Here is a 27,544-nt window from a genome sequence, read left to right as displayed (position 1 = left end):
CTTTGACAGCAGAGCAGCCATCTGTGAAGGCAGCCAGTCCCAAGAGTTACACAAGGATAGTTGAGTAATTGACAGGAAGCTCTCTGTGTTTAATTAAATTTTCCTTGAATTTAACCTCTGTGGAAACTTTCTCTCTAGGTGTGTTTTTACATGCTGGGCTGCATGCCTTACATGCACATACACACTCTTGAGCTCCTGGCTGCCCAAATGCCACCCCAAGAGCCATAGATGAGGGCTGTGCCATCGAGGTGTGCTCTGAAACACACCAACAGCTGAGGGGCTCCCAGGACCTCGATGGCCATCCCAGCTGTGCATGGCTCATTCAACACAGACCCAGCAGCACCAGCTGGGGGTGAATAGCTTGGGGAAGCATCCAGTCCATAGTCTGCCACAGTGCTTGGCATGGGGCAGAGGAGCATTCATGGGGCTCTGCCTACATACAGCTCCATTAGTGCTTTGGCAGCCACCCATGTCCCTGATGGGCTTGTTCTGGCTGCCCATGTCAAAGTCAGAGGTGTCCTGCAGACTCTCTGCAAGTCCCACATTCATCTTCACCTCTTGTGAAAAAGGACAGAAATCAGAAAATCAGCATGAGCCCTGCCCTGCTGCAGTGCTCTGCAAAGGTGGAATTCCCCATGCACAACAGACCAGCAAGGGCAGTTTTTCGCCTGAGCTTGGCTGCCCACATCCTGCAGAGTAACCAGAGGAGAAAGCCCCACAGAATGGCCAGCCTTGGCCACAGCAGAGCATTTACCCTGAGATTAGCTCAGTTGGTTAAAACTTGGTTGTAATAATGCCAAGGTCATGGGTTCAATTCCATGTATGGGCCATTGACTTAAGAGTTGGACTTGATGATCCTTGTGGGTCCCTTCCAACTCAGAATAGTCTGTGATTCTGTGATTTGCCCTGAATTCATGAGTACAACCACATGAAGGTGTGTCTGTGTGTGTAGCCACATCTGCATGGGCAGCCTTCTCCTACAGGATGAAGCAAGGACTCCCTGACTGTGGTGGCAGTGATTTGCCCTCAGATGGAGTGGTTCTGCTGCAGCAGGAGGGGTTTATGCTTGGGCTGGCCTACAGACACTGCCCAGCACCCAAGGGCTGCCCTGCAATGCTGGCCCTGCCAGAGACACGTCTGGGTGGCTGGGCGCTGGCACTTAGGCTCCTGGCACCCTGCATCCAGAGTCATACTGGAGCAGCAAGGCATTCACTCAGCCATGATCCATGGAACCTGCTGCAGTAGTGTGCATTCACCTGGGGCATGACCAGGAGGATATGAGGAGCCAGGAGCCACCATGAGCTGACATTCCTTGAGCCAGAGAGAGTGGAAGAAAGAACTGGTGGGATGGGCTTTGCTATAGCCATCACCTCTCTTGCAGCCAGCACCCACAGCAGTGGAAGAAAACCATGGACACACCAGGGATCCCACTTCCAGCCAAAGGCAGCAAACTCAGATGCTCAGGGCTGCAGTGGAGCCTGGCTCCTCCATTGGCTGCTGCCAGCCAAGGGCACCCCATGGGTGCAGAGGCACGGCACAGCTTGAAGCACTAATGATGAAACCTGGAGCCAAGCTTGCTGCCACTGTTGGGACCTGTCTCCACACAAGCACTGGCTGCGCTTTCCCCAGGGACACATTTCTGGGCTCTGCCTGACCACAGCAGGAAGCACTCAGATATCTGTTGCTTCTGTGTTAGAAAGGAGCAGGCTTGGGCTGCTGCCAGCTGAGTCTCTGCTCAGGGCCACCTCACCAGGTGTGTTCAGCAGCCGTCCCAGGTCCCTCCTATCATTACACCTTTAGCACCCACTGGCACCACTCTCCTGCACAGAGCAGGGCCCTGCTTCATGTCCTGTCTGTTGCTGGCCTGCAGCAGGACTCCACTCTGAGTTCCACACACTGCACTCCAGAGCAAGCATTTGGGTAAAAGCATAACCTTATAATTGCACCTATTTGTAGGGTGGGAGCAGTCACCTCCACCTGGTAAGCAGTTTGTACCCTGGAGCAGAGGAGGGGAGGCACATCAAAGGGCAGGAAGCTGGAACAGCGGTGGGAGGACAGGAAGGAGGAGAGCTGGGGAGAAACCAGGGCAAAAGGGGGGGGGGGGAACCAGACATGCTTGGAATGCTTTATGCAAGATTGAAGCCTCCCCCACATTTCTGGGTGATGAGGCAGCTGCGAGGCAGGCGGAGAGGACACATGTACAGGACATGGACAGTGAGGAACCACAGGAGCTGCAGGAGGTCAGGGCAGTGCTGCATTTGAGGCACAGGGGCATGGATGGGGTGAGCAACATGGATGCATGGGCAGGCAGGAGCAGGTGCAAAGCATACATGGGGTGAGATGGCATGAGCCACACAGCATATTCAGGGGTGGCAGGTGAGGCAACACTGTGGATGGGGCACATACAGATGGGCTACCTTGGCCAGGATAATCTTGCATTGTCAGTTGCCCAATTCAGAGGCAAGGTTTGTCTGGCTCTAGGGAGAGAAGACAATGGCACTGAGTGCTGCCACCAAAGAAAACCCCCATGTTAGAACAAGGTGAAGCTGCAGATAAAGTTCAGGCCTCTGAGTGCTGGGACAGGGCAGTGCCACTCCATCCATGACATTCTACCTGCAGCTGACCTGGCTTAGTGCAGAAGTGAGATCATCCCATTGCACACCCTGGACCACTCAGAAATCAGCTTTTGGCACTTACAGAGAAGCTTCAGCCAGACAGGTCTGGTGGGCACCTGGCTCCCCAGATCCAGGCTGTCATACAATGCCTCAGCTGGAATTTCAGCAGCTGCAGAGAAGCCCCCAGAAGCTTCCACCTGCTGTGGGATGGGAGAGCATCTGGAGTGACATTGTCCTCTCAACCTGGTGACAACATCCTTGGCATTACTTAGCATAGTCAAGAAGCTGCGCAAGCCCTTATCACCTGGAAGAGCCTCTGGTGGAAGCACTGCAGGGACCAGGAGCTCTGGGTATATGCTTTGCTTGTAGGACACCACCAGTGCCAGTCCTGGTATACACAAGCCTAGGTCTCTCTGTCTATTCCCACAAGGAAGTTTTCATCTCCAGATAGTGCCTCAGCAGCCCAAATCCACAGGACCTGGAGAGCTGCCATGGACATGGACATGGTCATTTTGCACCATTCTGTGTGAGCAGACCTTGTGCAGGCCTTTGGAGCCTCAGTGCTGGAACCTCTCTGTGGGACCTCCAGTGTTGAGGCATCATATCCTGAGAGTCCCACCATGGAGACAATGTTTGCATGGACAGCTCTTCCCAGCTCAGAAGATGCCTTCCATTCCTACCTCTGTCTTTTCTCCTGCAAATTCATTTTTGGTGCTTTTTCTTCCTCCTCTGAAAGAAATGGGGCTTTGGGTTGGTCAGACAAGTTGCAACATGTATATAGAAACAAAAATGAACTTGCAGGAGATAAGACAGACAAAAGGAAGGCAGGTAGGAATTTTCCTCTGTTTTTAGGAGTGGCAAAAAGTGCTTTGAAATCCATTTATGCAAAATAGTGTAAAATCTTAAATTACACTCATGACAGCAAAGGAAGTAAACAGACTCTGGAAGCATGAATTGGCCCATGGGATATGGGAATTTGGTCCCATGCAAGTGCACAAAAGCTGTTGTGATTCATCTATATACAATTAGTGAGTAGCTCTCCACCCTGGAAAATAACCCTTTCTGTATTCAAAACACAAGAAACCAAAGAGAAAGATTCAAGGATATTACTTTTTAAGGGAAAAACTCTATTGTGCAGAACCAGCAGTGTTTCTGGCAGGGCTGAGGAAGGCTCCTCAACCTGCTTGGCACTGCTGCCAAGATCTGAGTCCCTGAGGAGAGAGGAGCCAGAGGAATATTTATTCTGCAGAAAGTAGAAGAAAAATAACAAAAGGAAAACTAGGTATCTATATACAAAAATACATGGCAGAGCTGGACCAGTGGTAAAGCTTTGGCCCAGCAGCATTTCACCCCTGTCAATGTGCTCACCATAAAATCCAGAGTGCTAGCAGCACCCATAATCCTGGCTTTTCAGTATGTTCCAGTGCCCCACACCAAGGGCAACCTAATGCTGCTAAATAAAGTTTTAAAAGTTTTGTTGATGTTTGCTGAGGGTTTTCACAGCAGATGCCAGGTACTGGCAAGGCAGGTGTTCAGCCAGGAGCTGGACCGATTGTGCCAAGTGCCATGCCTGCCCACAGTGAGCTGGGAGCTTCCTGCTCCTGTCAGTGCTGCAGCAGGGGAGCAGCCACAGGTGTCCCCAAAGCCTGAGGGAACCAGGCAGCTCGTGGGAGACTCAAGGGTGGAAGTGTCCTCACAGAGGGCAGCAGAGAGCACACAGCAGAAGGGGGAAGAATAGGACGAGTTCTCCAGTGGATGTGGGAGCAGATCCCATGGACATACTCCCATGGGCTCTGTCTGTGAATGCCTGCTCAGATTTAAGTGTCATGGGCACTGCAGGCTCAGCTCAGCACACGGTGCTGCTCCCCCCTTGCATGGGTCCTCTGTGCCTCACTGAGCCCAGTCCAAAGAGCACCCCAGCTGCCCTGCTCTGCACCCCTTTCTCAGAGGAGAGCTCACACATTCCCCAGTGGATTCATGATGCTTTTTTCTGGACCAGAAACCTCCAGCATACAGAAACACATTTTAAATTCTTTTTAAAATGTCATTAAACATGCTTAGAGAGTGCCTTCTGCAAAGGGATTTTCTGTTCTCCTGGAAAAGCTGCAGTGATCTTTTCACAGCACCACCAGCTCTGTCCAAGAAATGCCCAAGTAAGGCTATTTAAAGCCCACAGCCCTATTTTCTGCAGTTAAGCCATGTTTCAGCCCTTAGCCCAGGGATGCAGTAATGCAGTTACACAATTATATTTTCTATGACCTATATACAACCTACACCTTCCTCATGACACAGATATACAGTGTGTGGGTGATCACAGCTCCACTCACAGAAAGAGAGAACGGCCTTTATTGCATTAAGAAATGCAATTAAGGAATCTTCTGCAGATTATGCTGTCCTGCCAGCCGAGCGAGAAGCCCTTCAGCGGGGATACAGGCTCTCCTGCTGCAGGAGCTCTGCAGAGTGTCAGCTACCAAGAGTGGAGGAATCACACACAGAGTTCAAGGGTGTCTTCAGACCCTCAGATACCCCCCACTCATAGGCCCCAAGGCTGTTGTATATTTGTTTTATTTACGCACCAGGAAGACCCAAGGGCAGCACTCTGGCCCTGATGGACTTCTCCCCCAGCCAGAACAGCGTTTCCACCCCACATCTCTGAGCTCCCCAGTCTCACACCACAGGTCAGAGAAGAATTTTAAGAATCCCTTTCTCAAAGACCAAGTCACATCCCTCTCCACAGGCTGCAGAGCACAAAGACACTGGCATATGTGTTTGGCTTTGCCCATGAATAGCTGCATTGATGCTGGGCCCAAGCACACACAGCTTGCATTGAAACACAGGCCTAAGTGTTTGCTGGACTGGAGTTTACATTGTACAGAAAATAAATAACATAAATTCAGTGGTCAGTGATTTTGATGCATCAGACTTTGATGCAATACATAGTTACAGTATGAAACAGCACAGAGATACCATTCAAGGTGTTGGGAGATTTCAGGAATTATTAGTTCAGACCGTATTAAAAATTATTTTATTCATGCTGTACCCCAGGAATACTAGTCAAGCATGTATTTTAAGGCAAAGACATCTGGGATAAGAACATGTAAGAATTATCCAATTATCTTGAATTTTTGTGACAACACGTGTTATTTCTCGCATTACCCAACATAATTATTCTTGAGAAATGGTTGTTATCCATGGACAAAAACAAAAGCTTCTCACATCAGGACAGATGTACAGGGATGTAAGAACTTCCTTGAGATGCAATGGAACTGATCTTGAATGTAAGTGCCCATGTGGAGATAGAGCTGGAAGCCAGATCCTGGCTTGTGCTTGAGGAAGGAAAGATTCCTGAGCCAGGAGATGGATTGGCTGTGCCACATGCCATGCCTGCCCACAGTGAGCTGGGGGCTTCCTACTCCTGTTAGTGCTGCAGCAAGGGCAGCCACCTGGTACAGGTGTCCCCAAAGCCTGAGGAAACCAGGCAGCTCATGTGTGGGTCAGGGGTGGAAAAGTGACAGTGGTGCAAAAAGAAGGTCCAGATGTACTACTGGGCTACAGAGTTGTAGGGATTCTCTTGTTGATAAATGTGCGCAGCAAAAGAACACACACAGAGAGGAGATGAGGTTGGGACTTCTTGTGGGGTCAGAGATTATAGGAGGAAGATGTGAAAGAAAGGTATTTCCTGCAGGTGCACATGGTGTGGCAGCAGAGTCCAGTAAACACCATCCCCACACCCTGAGAAAACTCAGTGCTGGAGTCCCTTGTTGGGATGGACAAACCACTGAACCCATCAGATGACTATGTCCTTCACCTTCTCTAAGGCATCTTGTGCCAAGAGTCAAGCCAACACACTACCTCATCCTCTCTAAAGATGGCCATTGCCACCTCAAAGCCTTTCCTGAGTCCCCAAGAAGATTTTCTGCAGGCACTTCCCCATTACCAAAGTATTGGAGCACTTGATCCCCATCTTCTTCTCTGGAGGGCTGCCAGGGTAAGTACCTGCACAGGCACTTGTGCTCTGCTTTCTGCAGGACAGACCACATCCCTCCCTGCAGTAAGTGATGGAGCTATTGGGCCTTATCAGGGTGTATTCCCTCTCCCAACAGCTCTCTCCTTCGTTCTGCTGCCTGGAGCAACGGTTGCCTCTCATTAGAACTGCAAAGAGAAGGTGCTCTGCTGCACTCCAAATGCTTCAACACCTCTGAGGAGGCAGAAGCCAGGAAGGAGATGTAAGCACAGCCTGCTGATTGATTGTCATAGTAACCCTGGTTAAAGTCCCACCAGGAAAATGCCTTCTCCTACAGCACCCCCAGGAAAACAATTGCTCTGGCAGGGAGGTCCTGGAGCTGTGCAGTAAAACACTATGTAGAGCTTTTCCCTGAGCTGCAGTTCAAGGTCCCTGGGCAAGGTGCCTGTGGGGTGATGGTTAACCTTGGTGCCCATTTAAAAGCAGCACAATGGTGTTAATGACTGCCCTCAACCCTAGCACATTCCTCTTTGCAGCTATAGCAGTTCAGAACATTTTATAAGCCACTTTTAGCAGCTTTCATGCAGAAGACTGGCGATGCCACATTTATTATTCTGCCACAAAAAGTAACTCAGTCTATGAGAAGGGGGATAATAACCTGTTCTGGCATTAGTTATGACAACAAAATGAGTAAAACAACATGCATTGAATTGCAGTGGTTTTCTGCTTTCCAGCATGGAAAAGGTGGTGGCAAAGGAGGCTGGGATGGTAACGGAGCTTGGTGCAGACAGAGCGATTTATTCAGGGCACTTAGTGAGAGCCAGTGGAAGTGCCAAGACCAGAAGTGCTGGATCTCAGTCCTAGGAAGAACTCTTTCCATTATACCATTAAAACAGAGCAGCTCTAACATGAATGCCCTTTCTACAATCAAAGCAGCAATTCTTTCTTCCAGTTTTCTTGTTTCTGCTTTTACTGATATCTTGTCCAACACAGTAAAGGAAGATCTGATAAACTTTTAGGTGACCAGATCTGTTCTGGCTGTGTGCTGGAGCTGGCAACAATTGGGAAACCACTGCTCTTCACATCATCTGCCAGGTGCTGTATGCGAAAGAGCTTTCATACCAGTGGCCATGCTTGTGGGGTGGACAACCTCGTGCCATGCTGGCTGGGAACAGGCAGGCACAGGGGAAGGCAAGAGTGAGGAACTGGTAGGCAGAACAAATGCCACCATGTGCTCTTCAAAGCCAACCCATAAAACTCATGGTATTGTGGCCAGTTTCATGATGCTGTGGCAATCAAAGTGCAAAGCTGGGAGTTGTATGCCCGTACCACTGAGTCTTAGAAACCCTCACTCTTGAAGTTATTTTTTCCAAACACTAGACTTCAGACTTTTTCTCCATATTGATCCCTTCGGGCTTGAAGCTGTCTAATGGAGAGGGTTCCTTCATTCATGATAACCTGATAATTATGTGCTTAATGAGAATATATCATAAAAATGCCATCCTAACCATACCTATAGGGTCAAAACAAAATCAGTTTCTCTGTTAAGGGCAGATGAAAGGTATTCTACATAGTCATAGCCAAGGGGTGGGCAGAGATCCACTCCATCACTTACTTCTCTGTCAGTAAAAAGTGGTGTGAGGCAAACCATCCTCAGGAAACCAAACTAAACTTATGGGTAGTGAATTACTGCATGTTCACTGCACCACATGTGTGATAACTGCACCTGAACAGTGGCACAGCCAAGCAGTGTGCCCAGAGCTGCCTTCTGCACCAGTGGGCTGATTCAGCTCCGCATCCCACTGAGTGCTCTGGAGAGCTCTTCACTGTGAAGACGCTGCAGAAGGCACTGGATGCTGCAGGAGAGCTGTGTGCATGGCCACTTTGTGTCTCCTGATAAGCTTGTGTCAGGGCAAAGATATTATTTCCCATCAGTGTTTTGAGGTGAAAACACGGGTCTGCTCCATTCCTCAAAGAGTGACAGGGGAGAGGATGATAGGGCTGTATCAGCAGCATCCCTGTGACCCTCGGAGCACTGCTGGGAATGAATCAACTGTATCTGGCTCCAGGCCAGGCCCCAGGGATGGAGCTGGCTCTCTTACAATTCTCATTCTATTTGTAGCCTCTCTCCAATCCCCAGGACTCAGGCTGCTGCTGGCTGAGAAACCTGCTAGTATCAGTTTGGGTTTGTTTCTGAGACATTTCTCAGCATTGTGATTGCACAAGAAGCTGAAAATTCGTATTCAAAACTCTATCCAGAAGCGCAGGTGCTGCCGTTACTATTTGCACAGCACCATCATGGTCGGGGAGGTCTCTGAGCTAGAAAGATAAACCCATCCTGGGTTTTCTAAGTCTTACAGTTCCCAAAGAGCTGAGCAAGCCTCTTGTTTGCGAGTGCGCTGGGTGGCAGTGTTGCAGAGTTGGGCGTTGCCAAGCAGAGCTCCCCGCAGAAACCCCACCCTGTGAATGTCCCATTCCCTTGTGCTGCCCTGGCCTTTGGCGGAGGCTGGGCCAGCATCTCTGTGCAAGGCAGGACCTCCTTGGCCTTTCTCACCTATTGTGGCTGTTGTAAAGACCTTTAAGGCACAGCTTCCAAATTTTTATTTGACATGTTTAACACTTAAGTTTTTCTTAGTGTTGACATTTTTCTTTGATTTTTTTTTCTCAAGGAAGACGAGGAGCCCTGGGAGAAGCAGTCTGCCTGCGAGATGCAGTGACCCCACGAGGAGACCTTTAGGGCCAGGGAAGACACCAGCAGGGAAGCAGAAGGAAGGCCCTGACCTGAGGCAGAGGAGAGCTGCGCACGTAATCTCCCAGCCTGGTTTCAGAACCACTGTTGTGTGCGAAAGCACTGCCATCACTGGCCTTTTTCCAACAACATTTCTGGCAGTGCGAAGTTCCTCAGCTGCAGTTTGAAAGCTACATATGCAAGAAGTGCTTCTCAAATTCTAAACTTTCCCCTAACACTTATTGACTCCATCCAAGATATCCAAGCAACAGGCTATATAGCAGACAATGCCCATGTGCTACAGGTCAGTCACAGGCATCATGTGGCCAGAAACAGGAATATCCATTAACATGGGCCCACTAGACAAAGGAGAGCAGCTGCTTTGTTAACATTCCAGCATCCCTGCTGCTGGTTTTTTTTATAGTCCTCAGTAACCAGACAGAAGCTACAGGGCCACCACTTGGGAGGGAAGTGGCACACAGAAGTATCCTCATGGTCAACGTTATCTAAGAGAAATGGCATCCCACTGCTCACAAAAATTTTTCCAAATGCTGGGTTTTGCCCTTCACAGTGTCACACACAGTTCCCAGGAACACTGCAAAGCTGGCATTTGGTGCAGCACATCTCCTGGCCAGCTCTGTGGCTGGTTGTGGTCTTCAGCCACATTAGAACAGCAAACCTAGGATGTGGGCCACTCTTGACAGTGGTAAAGACTTGTGAAGCCCAGAGGAAGAAGTGTAGATTGTCATACCCTGCGTAGCTCCTTGAAGAGGTAAAGAGAGGACTGTCAGTGAAGGATCTCCACAGCAACTTGCTGTGTCTCACCTCTGCCTGAAATGAACCACTTCAGGCACCGAGAGCCCTTCCTGAGCACTTCTCAGGGGCAGAGGAAGGGACTGGGGCTCACATGCTGTGAAATCCTAACCCTAACTCAACCACGAGGTCCTTGCGTGGCCTTGGACACTTCTTGGCTTGCCAGTCTCCATCCTGTCTGTGAGAAGAGCTAATCCATATTACCAGGCAGCTGCAGCACTTGGATTAGTTACACGCAGAGCATTGAGGCAAAGAATAATGCACAGCGCTGCTCTCAGCACTGCCCTTCGAGGAAAACCACAAAATAAAATAAAATACAAACACTAACATGTGTGCGTTTGCAGAGAGGTCTCTCCAGCTGCCTTTTGCTGAGAAATAGGCTATGGTGCCCATTCTGTACTGGGCAGTTCTCACTGAGCCTTCACAGTTCCACTACGTGCTGAAGCATCACCACCTCCTTAATTACTGAACCTAATGAAATCCTGGCCTCAGATTCTAAAGTGCTGAGAAAACCAATGTAGAAAGATGCACTGGAGCCAGATATATGCTTTACAAATCTCACAGTTTATTTTTCTCTCTGTGCAAATCAGAGCTACTTAACATTAATCACATTTCACAGTGAAGGGGGCAGAAGTCATTACAACACTGTTTAAGCTGCAGTTCAGTGGGATCTTTCCGGGTCCCAGATCCCAGACAATCACCATGAGCTGATGATCTGGAATAAAAAAGAACTGCACAGCAGCATTTTCAGGAGTTGTTACTTGTAATATAAGCTGTCATGACAGCATCTCCAAGGGAAGCCTGCTTTCCTAAAGGCATCACAGCATTCACAACTGCATCCAGACTCCAAGAATTTACAGCCAGTGGCATACAAAAAGTGTAAGGCACAGCTTCCAAGTCAGAGCTAGCAGAGACAGAAGAAGAGAGAGCAATCAATAAGCTCTTTTCATAGCCACTTAATCTCACTTAATAAGGCAAAACAGTGAAGAGAAATCTGGTACCTAAGGAGGCTGGGGGCCCAGCCTGGCCAGCAGCACCTGCAGCCTGCTGGCTGCTCCACCAGTGGTCACCACTGGAACAGAGAGAACAGGCCACAAAGCCAGGCAGCCCGAGCACTTGGAAAAAATTCTGAAATCCTGTCTATGACCAACAGGAAACACCCTTGGGGATACTGGGCAAGAGTAACTCATTCCAGTTATCAGGAGATTCCCAGAGAAGATTATTGTGTGACATGGAGATTTCATTGTGCAATATTAAAAACAAGAAATGTGTCTCCTAAGGCACCCTTCCAGAGCTCACAGTCAGGCCACAGTGCATGCATAGTGCCCCATCACTGTTCAAGGACAGGGGATTAAACCAACAAACTGATTTGGGAAAGCCAACAGCACCTCCCCCACACCAGCAAGAGGAAGTCTGGATGGGACAGTGACATGAGGGAAACAGGGGGAAGGCTAGACAGTGTACCATAGCTGAGTAGTTTAGGCACCTAAGGTAGCAATCAGAGGAGCCAAATTTGTTTGCTACATAAGCTTAAACCCTGCCCCACAAAGCTCAGCAGCAGCAGGTGGAGAGAGGCTGCAAGTCCCAGCATCCACAGGGACTGGCTGAGGGATGACTCAGACCTCACTCATTATTCGGAGCGGTTTGCTCTGGCACCTCCTGGCCACGTTGCTGGGAGGGAAGAACCCTTCTTTGCAGCCAGGTAATGAGGCTATTTAGAAGCAGTGTTGCTGTTTCCCTGAAAAGAGTAGGCAGTCACAGTGCAGCAGCGCTTCCAAGCAGTAGCGAAAACAATGGAAGGCTGTGACTGACCCATTTTCAATCAAATGGAAAAGTCTGCTTTTGTTCCCCATTTTATTTTCTCCCTTTGAGCCATCTCATAGCAACAGCTTTACTCTGCTATTAGCAGCTTGTCCTTGTAAGGAAAAGCAAGGGACCATTAATGAGCCAAATTTGTCACTGGGGGATCTGCTGACCCAGTTACACTAGCCACATATTTGATCCATTATGTTAACCTTCCTCTGCCTCCTCCATAGATAAAAGGAAAACACCTTTCAACTTTACAGGACAGCAGGGAATGCAAACAAGAATTAGGGAAAAAAACCAACAACAAAAAGCCATGCATCCCACAACACATGACTAGAAGCCATAACCCAAAGGGGAAGCACATGCACCTACAGGGGAGACACATCAGCAAGGAGTGCAGAGGTTAGCTCTAACTTGTATGTATGAGCCCTGGAAGGATGCCTGAAGGATGGCCATTCACAGGGTGGCTCCAGGGATGTAAAGCCAGTCGGCAATGGCCGTGGGCAGGTGGGTCATAACTTGCAGCCTCACCCACCAGTAGGTCTCCATGGGATTGTAACGGTTGTTGGGACATGGGGAAGTGAGCGCATCAGTGATGTCATTCACGACCAGAGACATGTCCTTCAGGCCACTGTTAACAAAGGACTTCATCATGGCCACATGGCGACTGAAATACTCCCCCCCATAGTCCTCCCGCACAGTGTCACTGGCCCCACTCCACAGAGCCTCAGCCTGGTTGTCGATGCCCTCCGCCGTCAGGATGCCGGTCGCTGCCACGAAGTTACTGGGCTCGATGAGGATGACTCTGACACCCCAGCGGTACATCTCCTGCCTCAGGCAGTCAGAGAAGGCTGCCACCCCAAACTTGGAAACACAATAGCAGGAGCGAGACGGACTCACCATCCGTCCCAACATGCTCGTGATATTCACCACACGGCCTAGAGAGAAAAGAGCAGGGAGAGAAGATGGGCTGCAGAAGAAACAGTCAGAACATCTCAGTAAGAGGGTGCTTAGTTGGATGATGCTGATTTCTAATATCTGAATCTTGAAGAGGCATACAAATCCCCTGTCAAGGAGCCATTCTCTCCTGACTCAAGAAAGGCTACCCTCTGCTCTGACCTCCTCCATGGAGGGTACACATGCCTGCCATGGTATCAAAATTTCTAAGCAGGAAGTACTCAGATCTTCTGAGACTGCAAGCTGTGTGTTCTCACATCAGTGTGTTCCACTCCTTGTCTTGCTAGAGAAGGGTTCAAGGTGCCAGCTAGCAGCATTACAAGTTGCAAAGCTCACAACTCAGTGTGATGCCATACAAGCATTCTGGTTTTTCTGTAAGCACAACAGCTCAACTACAGTCCCTCTGCCTAACACAGCTATGTGCTTCTAGACACAAGCTGGATGGCATAGAATGAGTAGAGATTTCTCTGAATCTGCAGCATGAGCAGCACAGTCTGCTTACCCAGCTGGTCAGCCACGAGGGCCTACAGTGTCCATGCCTGGGACAAATAAGGGGAAATTTGATGTGTTGCTCTCCATGGGGCAGCAGAGAGCAATTGCCCTAACTCTTGCCAGTAGCCCATGACAGCTCTGGCAGCTTGTGTTAGATCAGGCACTGCCTTGGGATGGTGACTGCAGTGGTCACTACTCTGTGGGTGTCTCTGCCCCTGCCCTTATCCAAGACAAGCTGTGAGCAACTACAGTTACAGATATACCAACAAGCTCTTGAAATCCCACCAGCTATTTTTACAGAGAGGATTTTCACAGCCATGGAACCCAACATCCTTCTGCAGCTTGAAATTTTAGCTGAGAAACAAGTGGGCAGCTCTGCTGTCTCATTCTAGACCTAACTGTAACTTAGAGAGACTGTGAGAAACACCTACTGAGCTGATGGCTAAGATACCTTTAGTAGTGAGATGGAGCTTGTTTAGTGGTTACCTGCTTTGTGGAAACAGTATCTGAGCAATTTTCTCAATATAACCCCTTTTTGTCCTCATAGAACACACACCTGTGCCAGCATTCCCACACATACTAAATAAAGAAGCACTTCAGAATTCTGCTTATACATATCTTTTTTTTATATAAAACAAAGAGTTTTGATAATACCATTGTCTTCTAAGATATCTATAATCTAATATCTATAAAATGGCTGCTATTGACTCTCACTTATACCATCACTACCTAAAGTCATCTGTGAACTGAACAACATGAAGAGAGAAGATTCAGTTATCTAAAGACAGTCACACAGTGGACTCTGGATTATCTTGTCTGTGTGGTATCTGCCAGCACTACATAAAGGTCTCTGATATCCTGGATGTTTAAGACAACACCTGCAGTGTAGGTGCCTGGACTGCTCCAAGAGTGGTGTGTACTACCAAATGCTTAAACTTCATGCCTCAGACACCCTCCCTGGGCTGCACAGGCATTCCTCCAAGCACAGCCAGGATTTTTAGCTACATCTCTTTGCTGTGTTGCAAAAACTCTGAGCCTTGCCACACTGCCCAGCATGTACCTTTAGCTCTACGAATGAGGGGCAGGAAAGCCTTTGTCACCCTCACAGTGCCCCACAGGTTGACCTCTGCCACCTTCTTGTAGTTGTCTAAACTTGCAAATTCCACCTCTCCAAAGGTCGAGATGCCAGCGTTGTTCACCAGGCCCCACAGACCTGCCAAAAACACATGGTTAAAGAGTAGAACAAGGAAGAGCATGAGAGAAAAGGCATCTGCCTTCTTGTTCACATTAACTTAAAATCTTTACAAAGAACTGGGTGCTTTTGTAGAAAGAAAGTTGTAGAGAAAAACTCAGCAAGGAGATGAACTACATTCTTGGTAAGCCAGGGGCTTGTTTGGAACATCAGGGAGAGTGACAGGGCCACAAACTTTGCCTCCCTGAATGTTTCCTGTAAGGTCAAATGCTGTTCTGGGGCTTTTTATGACTGGATTTGGCTGACCCTCTTTTATGCCTCCTGTTGGTCCCAGGTTTGTTTGTCTTCATTCAGTGTCATTATGGATTTTTGGAGGAGGTTGGATTTCCCCGCCTTTTAAAAAAAACCAAGGAAATCAACTATGTTGGATTTCTAAATCCCCTTTACAATCCTGTTTTGGAGAGTGCATGGTATTGATCTGCAAGTTCATGGCCTGCTTACCAGCTGCTGTGTTTTAGTCCAAGTATCGGTTTCCCTCAACCCTAACTTTATCAGCAGTTAGCAAACTTACAACGAACCCTTACAACAACTAGAATCTAAAAATTAATGTCTTCTGCACATGCAGTCTTATCAAAATTAAATTGACTGCACTGAGCCACTTACATGTCAGGACTTAGCTGGTCACCAAGGACTTGACCCTTCAAAGAAATTACTTCTGGAGTCCCAGTGGGAAACAACTGTATGACTGAATCCATACCTCATGGATTTGTTGAAGCAATAAACTGCACGAAGAACAAACAAAGAGCTGGAACAAGGTAACAGAGTTGCTCCTCATTAGATGTCCTGCCATTCACTATGGTTATTTTGCATTGTGTTGGAGTCAGGGTTGGACTGTTGCGGTGTATTGGACTCAGTGCCCCTTTCCACTCCCTAGCTTTCCTCTTACTGCCAAGAACAAACACAGGGCTAAGGAGCAATCTTCATGTCCAGGGAGCTTCAACGCTGCTATCCAAAGCGCCAATGTCATGCCATTCTGTTGATAAAAGTTATCAAGCCCTCTTTCAGAAGTTTTTTGGCCTGTTTGCCTCTGCTCCACAGCTTTCCTTGCCCTGATGTAGAAAAGTCTCTTAATAACTCCCAGCCTGTATTTATTCATGGTCAGATAGTAACCATATATGATACCAAACACAGTCCTCTAGGCAAATTGCAATACTCTGCCATTGTGCAATGGAATTTATCCTCCTAGTGCACTTGAAAACACCAACATGCTGTTGCCAGCCTGACATGCTGCTCTCACATGGGTCTCAGTAACCCTGCCCCATTCCCAGCTAAGGTTGTTCTCCCTGGAGGCTGTTGGCCAGCTGTTTGTAGCAGCCTGTCACTGCTTCACTTACTGAAGTGTAGTTGCTTCAGTGGGTCAAGATGACTGAAACTGGCACTCATCTGCAGCCAGCAGAGCATCTTGGCCCAAATGGGGTCCCTTGTGCTGCTGCAAAGTAAGCTCTAATTGTTAGCAGGACCATGGAAACAGCGTACCTGATGGTATCATTTCACCAGTAACAAGAAATCATGCAAAGCAAATTTCACAGAGATTACCAAACTATTGGTCACAAACTGACCTCTGCAGAGTATTCCTGACAAATTCCTGTAAATTTCTTTACAACAATTTTAATTTCCTGGGTTATGAGGTTACTTTTCGTGAATGTCCCTGAATCGTTATTTACAATAGTTTGTTGTTGGAATTTCATTGCTCGCCAATCAGGGCATGTCACACACAGAACAAAGTGCTGAGGGCTGCCCAGTCACAGGACTGTTTGCTGGACAGTGGTGTGTTTATTGAGCAGAGCCTTATCACTATTACATCTGTAGTGTCAACAATACAGTGGGAACTGCATAAGACCGAAAGCAAACAGGGGCACTCCTATCAAAACGAGTTCAGCCTTATGCGTTCAGCCTTATATACACACCTCAGGGAGAAGAGGAAAAAAACCTGTAAAGCACAAGAACTCCTCTGGGGCCTTATTCAGCATGCAACAACCTCTGTGCAAGGCACCTCAGTCTCAATAGTCTCTACATTCCAACACTTATTTATTGAGCGTTATTTATTGGCAAGCCTCAAACCTCAGTCACACTGATGGGCCTAAAGGAAGCCTTTGTTGCTTTGCATATCATGCTGGAGCAAACAGCTACAGGATAAGGCTCTCAAGTGCAGGAGGAACCGGTCCAACTTGCTGATCAGGGATGCAAGACTTCTCTGTCTCTGCTACGCACACGGTTTTGCAAACACTGCTGCATTTATAGAAGCAACAGAACTGCTCCCTTCCAAGCTTTCACTCAGTGGGAAATGGCTCTGTGCCACCACTGCTGTTGCTGGGCTCTTCAGGAAAAGCTTGAGAAGCTGTGAAATGTGTGATGAGGGCTGGGTGATTGTGTAGGAAGAAAAGCCATGCAGAGAGAACATGTGTGGGATCAGAACTTGTGCATTACTCAGTTACATTTCATATGCTTGTTTTAGAAGGAAAGGTGTGCTCATGTAATTTGCATGAAGATTAGAGCTATTGTTACTTACTAGCTTTATACTTGCTGTGAACAAAGACAGGGCCATGGCAGTCTCCTCCAAGCTTCAAGAGGAGTAACCACCTTCAAGGCACACAACCCTGAAGTCTTTGAGCCACAGATGTCAAACTTCAGTTCATCCTCAGCCTGTGTCTGTAGCTGCTGTCCAGCTTGCTACTGGCACAGAGGCTGCAGAGAAACCTACACAGGGCAAGAAGCCTCATAACCTCACCACAGGGGAAGAGGTTAGTTGGTGTCACATCAGGCTCTGACTGTAAACTCACATCCCACTGAAAAACCACTCCTAAGAAGGAAAGAAGGGACTCCTGTCTTCTTTGACATGCTTTTAGGGTCCATGAGTTGGACTCATGCTTAAGGTGGCATGTGGATTAAGGTCATCTGTACCAAGCCTACCCTGGATCCCACTTCGCATCACCTCTGGGATGCTGCATGGCAAACTGAAGACATGGACTGACCTGGCTGAAGATTGATGCAGGCTTTGGGGCAGGTCAGATCTGTGCTCCAGCTCAGCACTCAGCTGTACCCACCCAGCAGAGGGGACTGCAATAAACAGCCAGGGCCTGTCACCCCTCCATTAGCAGGGTCACTAACAAGGTCTGCATGAGCCAGGCTGTGGCAGAAGTACAAGGGATCAAGCTCTGGCCATTCTATGCCCTTCACAGACATTCAAGGACAAAGACACAGATACTTGTCGGCTTGCTGCCACTCATTGCTTTTTATGGGATGCAGAATTAAAGCCTAATCCTCCAGCCAGTCTTGGTCTCTTTCCATGTGGCTGCCATATCAACAGCAAGACAATTATCCTCACTGACCTGGGCACAGCACTGCCTGACTGCCAGCCACACACTGTCACAGTTCTTCAGGCTTGTTAACCCTCTTTTGGTGGCACAGAAAGAGAATGACCTGGTCAGTGCATGGTCTGCTCTGCAGGGAGGATTCTCTGAGCAAAAGATCCCCACATACCCTTCTCTGGCTCCTTCAGAGTCCTCTTGACAAAATCCATGGCCTCAGCCACCTCCTGATCACTGCACACATTCATCTGTAGCACTTTCATGCGGTCTGATTTCATGTTCTTCAGCTCCCTGGCTCCATCTCCATTCTCATCCTGCTCAGTAGAACAGAAAGGTGCCTCGTTAGGATGGACCAAGGACAGTACTGCAGCTTGGGGCGAGACATGTTCATATGGACAGGAAACAGATGCTATTGACATTCCACAGAGGTGTAAACCTGGTGCACAAATAAGCACCCAATCTGCACAAGCCAGCTTGCCTTCTGTCTATTCCCTCCCTCCAGCACCACTTCTATAACTGCACCAGGGACCTGCTACCCTGAGAGGCCATGAATCCCACCCTGCTGGCTCTTTGTATGGTGAAATACTGTGCCATCCTGGGAGAAGTGGGGGTGACTCCACTGCTTCAGTCTCCATGGTCTACAGGTAACACAGCGAACACTTGTACAGAGATAGGAGTCAAATACTCCAGGCTTAAAAGCAAAAGGCTAATCATGTCAACCCAAAATATTGCCTGGGTTCTAATGAAATGGTATTTTCAGACCACTTTGAAAACAAGACAGCAGGCACCCCTTCAGCATGGCCAACAGCAAACAGTTTGATGTACAGGATACAGCAGGAAACATTGGCAACTGAGCCCATATGATATCGTGCTCTTACTACACAGCAGCACAGGCTGCACGGGAATACATGTTCAGTGGAGATCTGCTACATAACAGCACAATTACAGACTTAAGGCATGAAAGGAGATTCTGGTTAAGGAAGAAAGAACAAATTTTTTTTCACACTGTAGGCAATAAGAACATGATGGCTTTGCTTTCCTTTCTACCCTTTTCCTTTCTTTACTCCACACTCCACTGCTATCATTAGAGATTCTGTTACTGTTGTGGTGGTTTTTTGTTTATTCAAATATAAACACAGTTAAAATTCCAAATTTTACTTGGTCATTTACAGGTAGAATTGTTGCCTAAGCTTTACAGCCTTGCTCAGGTGGTAAATAAATTAAAGTGAAAAGAGCACAGATTAGCCATGTGGTTCCACAGCAGGCTCGAGATTTAATTCACAAAACTATTCCCTGAATCACAGGCTCTGCCTCATTAGGGAGGAAGAAGTTATGAATTGGTGAGTCACCATGCCTGGCTGCCAGTCTTCCTTTAGCACTTGATACCAACTCCCACAGCACAAGGGCAAACAAGGCGAGCAACCCTCCCACAGTCACCTGCTCAGCTGCCTTTGCAGCCAGGCAGATATAAAAACATGTAACAGCTTAGTTTTTGTAAGTATCTCAGGCTAGTTAATTAATACTGTATAGAACATCTCATCTCCACCTTCAGTTCAGTGAATAATGACATGTAATGAAGGAAAAGGGCTGAAATGTCCATCATGGCCCTAAGAAAAACAGGGCAGCTCTCTTAAAAATCGATATATAGTGACACTGGCATTATGACAACAGGAAGAACGAATTCCTGGCCCCATGGCTGCACGTTATTTCACAATTCACTTATTTCCCAGTATCACAAGAACAGCAAATACAGCTTGAAGCTTTTTAAATGCACATCAAATGTAGTGCCGTGCTGTGTTGGCCACTTATCTGGCCATGAAAACAACCTCTGAAAGGGGCAATACAAGTAGTCAGTAACATAGTCACCAAAATATTATATTCCCTTTGAAACAGATGAGGGTTGTATGATGCCTTAATGTATTTCTGGAAGATGCTCTTGCATCTCACTGACTTATACAAAGCAACTTTCAGCCACTTAACAGTGAATAAAGTGGAGCTAAATCAGATTATACAGAGCTTTATTGTATCTATATAAAAACAAAAACATATATAACATATAAAACTTGAATTTCTGTATTCAACTGCCAGTTGTCATTTCAGCACTGACAGTGCCTTTCCCTACATATTTTTAATCTCTCACAATACTTATAAACTAAACAAGAAATATTTCCACTGTTCTTTTTAAGAAACAAAGTCATAGGACAGCAACTTAAAAATCCAATATAAATAGTTTGTATTGTTCATATTGAAATGAATTTTCCTCTATCACCAATGCAACTCTATTTGCAAAGTTACTTTCCCAGCTACAATTCATTCATTGTTGACAAAACATTGATTTTGGAAGACTGACTTCAACACACAATTTCAATAGGAACCACTTTTCATAGTTGCAGATACCACCTCAGCCACTATATAATTGTAAAACAAAATACTTAACTCTTTTGTTCAGAAAACCTCTTCACATATGAAGCAACCATATGTTTGTATGGAAGCAAGTGAACATCATCTTATGTTCTGTGGTCTTCAGGGGCTGTCATTCCCTGTTCAGATAAGCACATGGTACTCCCTCCTTGTTTTTCAAATGGGAGATTTGTTGACTGGGAAAACACCAGGAGAAGTTCCCATGGGACCAGCCAGGCTGTCCTTGCAGGGATGACCTTACTGACCTTGGGATTCACCAGCAGGAGTCATGCAGCAGCACAAATCAAACAAGGTCTTGGCAGCAATGGCACAACTACTCCTGCAAAGTCTCTCTCCCTCTCCCTTTGCTGACACTTTGTCTGATTTTTGTCCTCATAGAATCTCCCATCTTGTCCTTCCCAGTTCTGAGTTGAAAGCCATCCTGCTCCAGCCCAGCCTACTGCCTAAGTATTCTTCAGATGCCTTCAGTGGGACTTTGCTGTTTCCTCCACGATATCTCCTTTCCCCCAGTTATCCTGCCCTCCCAGCCTTGCACGGCTCTGCTTGTCCACCCCACCCTGTGCTCGGCAGAGGCTGCTCCTGGCTGGGAAGCCCAGCAGCCCCACAATCCCTCTCTACCCAGCTGATGAACGTTCCTCCAGCTTTTGGCTGCTTTCCTTCCCCCTTGCTCACTCCTCTCCCCTGTTCTGGTTTGGAGGATCCCAATACAGTGGTGCTGAGGATCACGCAGGCACTTGGTAGCAGAGAGCCATTCTGTAACACACACGGCCAGGGCTTTTTCCCAAGGAAGCTTGTAGGATTCAGGATTAAGTCTTGGCAAGCACTTGGGCACCTGCAGTGAAATGTCAAGGCAAATCAGGAAGCCACAAACACAATGCTGAACACCCGTGAATCCATCCAGCTTGCTTCATCTGCACCAGTTCCTCCCCATCCTGCTGCTGCCTATCCACCCATCCCCTTCCTGTGTTTCCTGAGCGGAACACCTCGTGCTTGTCATTACTGGATTTCACGTAATTGATTTCAGACTCTATCCAATCTGTCATAATCATTTTGAATCCTATTCCCTAAAGGGAATATTCTCTGCCTGGTTCTGTGTATATTTTTTTCCAAGTGAAAATTCTCTTCCAGAAGGTACTTCCAGGAAAATGGTCCTAGGACTGAACAGCAGTCACTTAGAACATAAGTTTGCACATGAGACTACCATGAGGGTCTGTAACAAAATCCTTATTCAGGATACATTTATTCCTTTCCCTTTCACCACTCTGCTGCTAGCCAGAATGAGATTAGACTAACATGGCACAGTCTGTTCCCAGCAAATTTACACAGTGATCCAGTCACACTGTGATCCAGTCATTTGTAAAACTGACAGAGCAGTGTGTGGCAATTTCATCTGGTGTGCTGAAGGTGAGCTGCCTGGTTGGCAGTTCCAGAGGTGTATCTCCTTTGGGAAGGGAAGTACAATATTTGCCCTTTTCCAGCCTTTTGGAAATCTCCTGGCCTCCAGGTGCTCTTGAAAGTATCATCCATGGGGCAGAAATCTCAATGCCTCATCCTTAAATGCCCTTTCAGTACATTTCATCAGGCCTGGTGAAACCTGAACATATCAATTTATGTAAACATTCCCAGTTCTTTACCTTTTCTTGCCTGCATGTCCTCATGACAACTGCTGGCAGTAGGTATCTGAAAACAATTTATTCTTCTTTTCAGTAAGGTCAAAGAAAATAAGACAATTATAATTTCAATTTTTGCTGTACTTTCTACCTTTCATGTTATTTTATAATTTATTTCGCTGTGCTTTTCCATCTTATTCCTAATATATTAACAGAAACTTTCTCTGTGGAATGACCTGCCCTTGCTAAATGTAATTCCTTTTGCAGTTCAATCTCCCCAGTTCTATCCCAGCCTGCCTGCAGTATTCCTGTTATTCCTGTAATGTTATAATTGAGTGTCTGATCATTAAGAAGCTCCTGACACACCTGACAGTCTATTACCCGGTATTTAACACAACAGCTTTCTGTGGTGGTTAGTACATTAAGGACCCTTTAATTCTCTGTATAAAAGCATGCAAGTAAGTGGTGATGGACTAACTAGGTGTGAACTAAGATCCTGGTATCTGCTTTATGACAAATGCCCCCATACCTGCTCTGACCCTGCAGGGAACCTTCAGCAGGTCACAGTCAATAAAGCAAAGCAAGCAGGGCTCACTTCAGGAGCATCAGGTGACTTTATGTGGCTTCCAGCAGAACCTGTCCCTCTCTGCTCTGCGTGCTGCCCTCCAAACAGCCCCTCAGCCCACACTATCTCTACTCTCCTTTCTGTTCCCTACATCTGCTGCTCTGCAAAGTGAGTGCCTGACTTGCTATCAGCACAGAGACAGGCATCCCAAAGTGGCATATGACATGATTAATGAAGGAATTACAGAGCCTCCGTATGGAAATTTCCAAACAGTGGCAATTTTCCAACAGGACTTTCTTGCTCTGAAGTTACACAATATGTCAGCTGATGATAATGACTTTCCCTTCTAGCGTGGTGGAAGAACGTAACTTCTGCTGCAATGACACAGGCAAAGAAGGCCACCTTTGCTTGTTCTCACCCTCCAGAGTACTCAAAAATCTGTGGTCATCCCTCCCTGAGGACCTGTGCTGAAATGGCCATCTTCAAGTGGAGGAATGAATGGCTACGAACTGATTCTGAACAAGTCAGTTCCTGTCAGAAAATTACATGAGTTCTGATTATCAAAACAACAAAAAAGCATATCAAGGGTAAAATTCCAGCTGAGATGGAGGTGGAGCTGATCCAATTCATAAAGAGGACTTCACAACCCTAACCACTCATCCCCTTCTGATTCAGTGTCTAAACTGATCTCTTACACGTCATGTCACGTGCCAAACACAGGTGACAGGGGGTGAGACCTACAGATGTCAGAAAGGTACAGTAAATTTGTTTATTGAGCTACCCAGAAACCAGGTAGCTTCTACAGAAACTGCAGAAGCACAGTTAGTCTATTTTGGAAACAGAGCCTGAATAATGCAGAAGAGGTGGCTTGGAGATGAGTTTGAGGAGAGTGTCCACAAAAAGTGGCAGGGTGAAAGACAGCAACAGGGATGCCAGGGAAGTCAGAAAGGAATAGTAATCTTGGCCTATCAGATTTATTGAGTGTGTTCTGGTATTGCTCAGAGGCTTCCAGCAGTGAACAGTGCCCTACTGTGCAAACTACTCTAGAGACATGCAGTCAACAGACAAACCCTTCTCTAAAGCTCAGAATTACAGGAATGACAAGATGTTACAGGCAGGTGAAACAATGGAAAATGTAAGGATCCCTGTCCACTGCAACTCTCTCAGGTCTTGAACCAGGGTAAAATGAGGTGTTGATAAAGATATTTTCACTTCAGAAGCATTTTTCTCTAATCAGAGAAGAATTTTGATCAATATCACTACTCACCAGAAGCAAGCATCCAGCAAAAACAGTAAACCCCTTTGCATGAAGGTGTTTCGCCAAGGCATGTCCAAAACCTTTGTCACAGCCTGTTATTAGCACCGCCTTCCCTTCAGCCTGTGTGGGGAAAACCAGTCATATGATATCATCAGACATTGCAATGCAGGCACCACCAGCACCCTGCCCCACAGCAGTGGAGCCACTTGCAGCCCTGCAGCCAGGGCCAGACACCGTTTAGGCAGAGCAATTCCAGATGCCAAGTCACAGGGGCACCTGTCTGCACGTGAACTTGACTGCAGCCTAATCCCAGTAATTTTAGTGGAGCTTCTGCTGGGTCACCCAGCACAAACAAGGTGACAAGATTCCCATGTAGAACCCCAACTAACTCCCAGCTAGTGTGAAAGCCTTAATTTATTCAGTTGTTGGTCTGTAACAATTTGTGCTGCCTTGATACCTGAGCTAGAACAGTAACTCTTTCTTTCAAGCATCACTGGCCAAACGAAAACAAAAACATTTAAAAAGAAGATAATGATCTACCAGTTCATGACATTATAAATAAAGCAGCATAGAAAGCATCAAAATGCCAGGGTGTCACTGGTTTGAATGGTACAGCAGCTCTTTTAGCTGCCAGTGATTACTGTCTGTTCCCCATTTACTCCCACTCTATGAGGCACTTTCCATGCTGTATTTCTGCATGCAGGAATGTGACTACAGGTCAGAGTTTCCTTCTGAAACTTGGAAGTTTTAACAGGAACAACTTTTCAAATCCTAAGGTGCTCTCCTACATTATTATTATCTTTTGACTGACAGTTAAATTGAGAGAGAAGATTTTATGCTCCATCTGGTATGACATAACAGGCTTGAGAAAGCTCTGAAAACAGAATCCCAAATCCTGAAGAGAAGCCTGTAGCGAAACATGGCCCAGTCACCCTCTGTTTGCTTGAAAGTCACCTTCTCACCACAGCTGTGAAGCAATGAACTCCTAATGCTTAACCCAACTAGCAGGCTGCCAGCTGCTGTGCAATGCTCCAAGGTGAAACCATATCCATGAGGCAATAATATGATATAGCAATAAAAATCTGGAGGATGCAATAAGGAAGTGAGGTCAGTTCCATCGCTGTGGAGACATCTGCAACTTGTATTCCCTGTTACTGCATTCACAAAGGCTGGAATAGGAACATACTTATGTATGAATTGCACTGGCTTGTCCAGCCACCTTTTCAGACAGAAATGGGTCAACCACCGTTGCTCTGTCATCTCTTGCTTTGCTGACACTCAGTGTAGTGAAGCAGCAATAAGGGATAATTGCAGGGTGATAGTGATCAGAGCATTGCTGCACAAACTCAGGGTGAGTCCAAGCAGAGAGCAATAAGCAAATAAGATACACCCTGTCCTATAACTCAAGTTATTGCTCTCAAAGGGGAGATCTGAACTTCATGATCTGAAGTTGAAACAAGAACTGCTCGAAAGTCTATCCCACATTTATCATACAAACACCCACATTAACACCAATACCTATATTCAGACAATGAGCACTCAGCTACAGACTAGCTCTGCTAAAGCTCTGAAGACAGCTACAGCTAAAGGACAAAAGATGAGTGAGAATTAAATATACAGTGCCCACTCTTAATTTAATTGACAATGACACAACTTCAAGAGAGATGAGAATCAAGCACTAACCAGATTACAGAATTTGCCAAGGTCACCTTCCACAATAACTCAACAAGCTAGCCCAGAGAAAAAGAAAGGATTTGACTTATTTTTTGCTCTGCCTCACTTCCCTAGCCCCTTTGTCTCTGAATCCTGAAGACAGAGAACTTCACAAAAAAGCAGGAACTGTGAAGGAAATAAAGAACTGCAATCAATTCCAGAACCCAGGACAGACAAACAAAGAAGATGCCCCAACTTCAATCAACAGCTCCTCCATCAGCTGGTCTGATCAGGGAAACTCAGCTGCAGGAGATAAAAGCAAATGCCTGTGGTGTGCTCCCTTGTGCATCTAGTTTTAGCTCTCAGCAGATGGTTTCCTTTCGCTAGTTAAAAAAATCCCCAAACAAACCACAAAATGTAGATGGAAAGGGGGAGGTTTAAAAATCCTCTCATCTGCCTATAAGAGCAAGAAAAGCAAGGAACAATTTACAGTAAGAGAAGGTTCCTGTGATTATTTGTTAATTATCTGTTATGACCCTAATTGCTGGTAATAAAACACATGAATACAGCAGCATGGCTCACAACAGCCTGAGGTCTCAGCAGCACCAACAAGCCTGCAAAAACCCAAGGGATGCACTAGATCTCAGACCACGTGTTTCTGCCATGACTTATGGACAGAGAGCTCCCAGGGATGAGAGCAGGGATCAATCACATTCCAAGTTAAAATTATCCTATCCCGGATAAATGTCCAAACACAGAAAAGTCCAATCATACTTATATTTTTAAAGTCCCAAGATAAGGCCTAATAGGCCTGTTCCTGGAGTTTGATAAGGTCAGTCTGCAGTTTACAGCTTGACTCAGTGCAGGGACAGGCAGAGAGGAGCAGCTATCAGCACAATGACCTGAATAAGCTTCCTGAGGAACTCCAGGTGCCACACTCATGTTCAAACAGAGCTCAGGAAACACTGCACAGGGGACAGCTCTCACATACAGTGCTGACAGGGCACCTGGGACCTGCTACAAGCACAGAATAACTTCCTGTACCAGAGGTGCTGCTGTGGCAGGTGGGCAGAGTAAAACTGACTGCAATCTCACTGTGTGATCCACAACAATCCTCACAGTTCAAGCAGCCCCAGTGGGGCAGACTGATTTTAACCTGCACCCAACTCAGGTGCACACACCTAGCTTTTCCTACTGTGAATTATTACTTAGTATATTACATATACTATGCTATAGTATTACATAGTAGAATGCTATATTACATAGTAGAATTAATTTTACTAATGCAGGTGATCTATCAATATTATAAACATTTATTGCAGAACAGGCTGAAGAAATTGAAACTACTTTTTCAGCCTGTCTCCACAGATGATGTGGGAACCCACCACGCTTACCTAGACCTTATCTTCTATTGTGCCACTAGGGTATTTTTATTCTGTTCCCTTTATAGCCTACCCCAACATTATCAAACAGATTGATTTGAAGATGGGTGCAGCTACACAGTAAACTTGGCTTATTCTCTTTATCCAAGGTTGGAAAGTTGAGGTTTTCAATCCCAGAGAAAAGAGCTGAAAATATTCACTTAAAGGGGAGGTATTTTCTCAGGTGGGACAGGGATGGGGAAGATCAGAGAAGCAGTGTGGATGGAAGAATGAAGCAGAACACTACAAGCAGGCTACAGCTGTTATCTGGCCATTTCAGGGGGGCAGGACTGAGCTGGAGGCCCTGAAGCTAAAACACTGGTCCAGAAAGCCAGTTACATCCTGAGCTGCATCAAAAGTAGAGTGGCCAGCAGGTCAAGGGACGTGATTCTGCCTCTCCACTCTGCTCTGGTGTGACCCCACCTGCAGTGCTGCCTCCAGCTCTGGGGTCCTCAGCGCAGGAAGGACATGGACCTGTTGGAGTGAGTCCAGAGGAGGCCACCAAGTTGATCAGAGGGATGGAGCACCTCTGCTATGAGGAAAGTCTGACAGAATTGTACAGCCTGGAAAAGAGAAGGCTTTGGTGTGCCCCAGTTATACCCTTCCAGTACCTGAAGGGAACTTCCAGGAAAGATGGGGCAAGACTATTTACAAGAGCATATAGTGACAGGACAAGGAAGT

The 27,544-nt window shown here is 46.8% G+C and overlaps 1 protein-coding gene across 3 annotated transcripts in view; it reads right to left on the bottom strand.

The window, feature by feature from the left end:
- Nucleotides 1-10,663: 10,663 nt before the first annotated feature.
- Nucleotides 10,664-27,544, bottom strand: part of LOC139677176 (D-beta-hydroxybutyrate dehydrogenase, mitochondrial-like) — a 17,534-nt gene continuing 653 nt past the window's right edge. Inside the window, exons 1-5 of one of the 3 annotated variants that reach the window (XM_071566903.1) lie at nt 24,744-26,541; nt 23,799-23,909; nt 18,108-18,249; nt 14,436-14,588; nt 10,664-12,864 (exon numbers count right to left, since the gene is read on the bottom strand). In XM_071566903.1, the coding sequence (XP_071423004.1) occupies nt 12,383-12,864; nt 14,436-14,588; nt 18,108-18,249; nt 23,799-23,909; nt 24,744-25,049 (1,194 nt within the window). In that variant the 5' untranslated portion in view covers nt 25,050-26,541 and the 3' untranslated portion in view covers nt 10,664-12,382. Of the gene's footprint in view, nt 12,865-14,435; nt 14,589-18,107; nt 18,250-23,798; nt 23,910-24,743; nt 26,542-27,544 lie in introns of those variants that run through there. The other 2 variants (XM_071566901.1, XM_071566902.1) reach the window with 2 other exon arrangements.

This window comes from Pithys albifrons, chromosome 11 (assembly GCF_047495875.1).
Source record: "Pithys albifrons albifrons isolate INPA30051 chromosome 11, PitAlb_v1, whole genome shotgun sequence".
Lineage (NCBI taxonomy): Eukaryota > Metazoa > Chordata > Aves > Passeriformes > Thamnophilidae > Pithys > Pithys albifrons.
The sequence above is the reverse complement of the archived record's forward strand: the minus strand, read 5'-3'. Positions and strand labels throughout refer to the sequence as shown.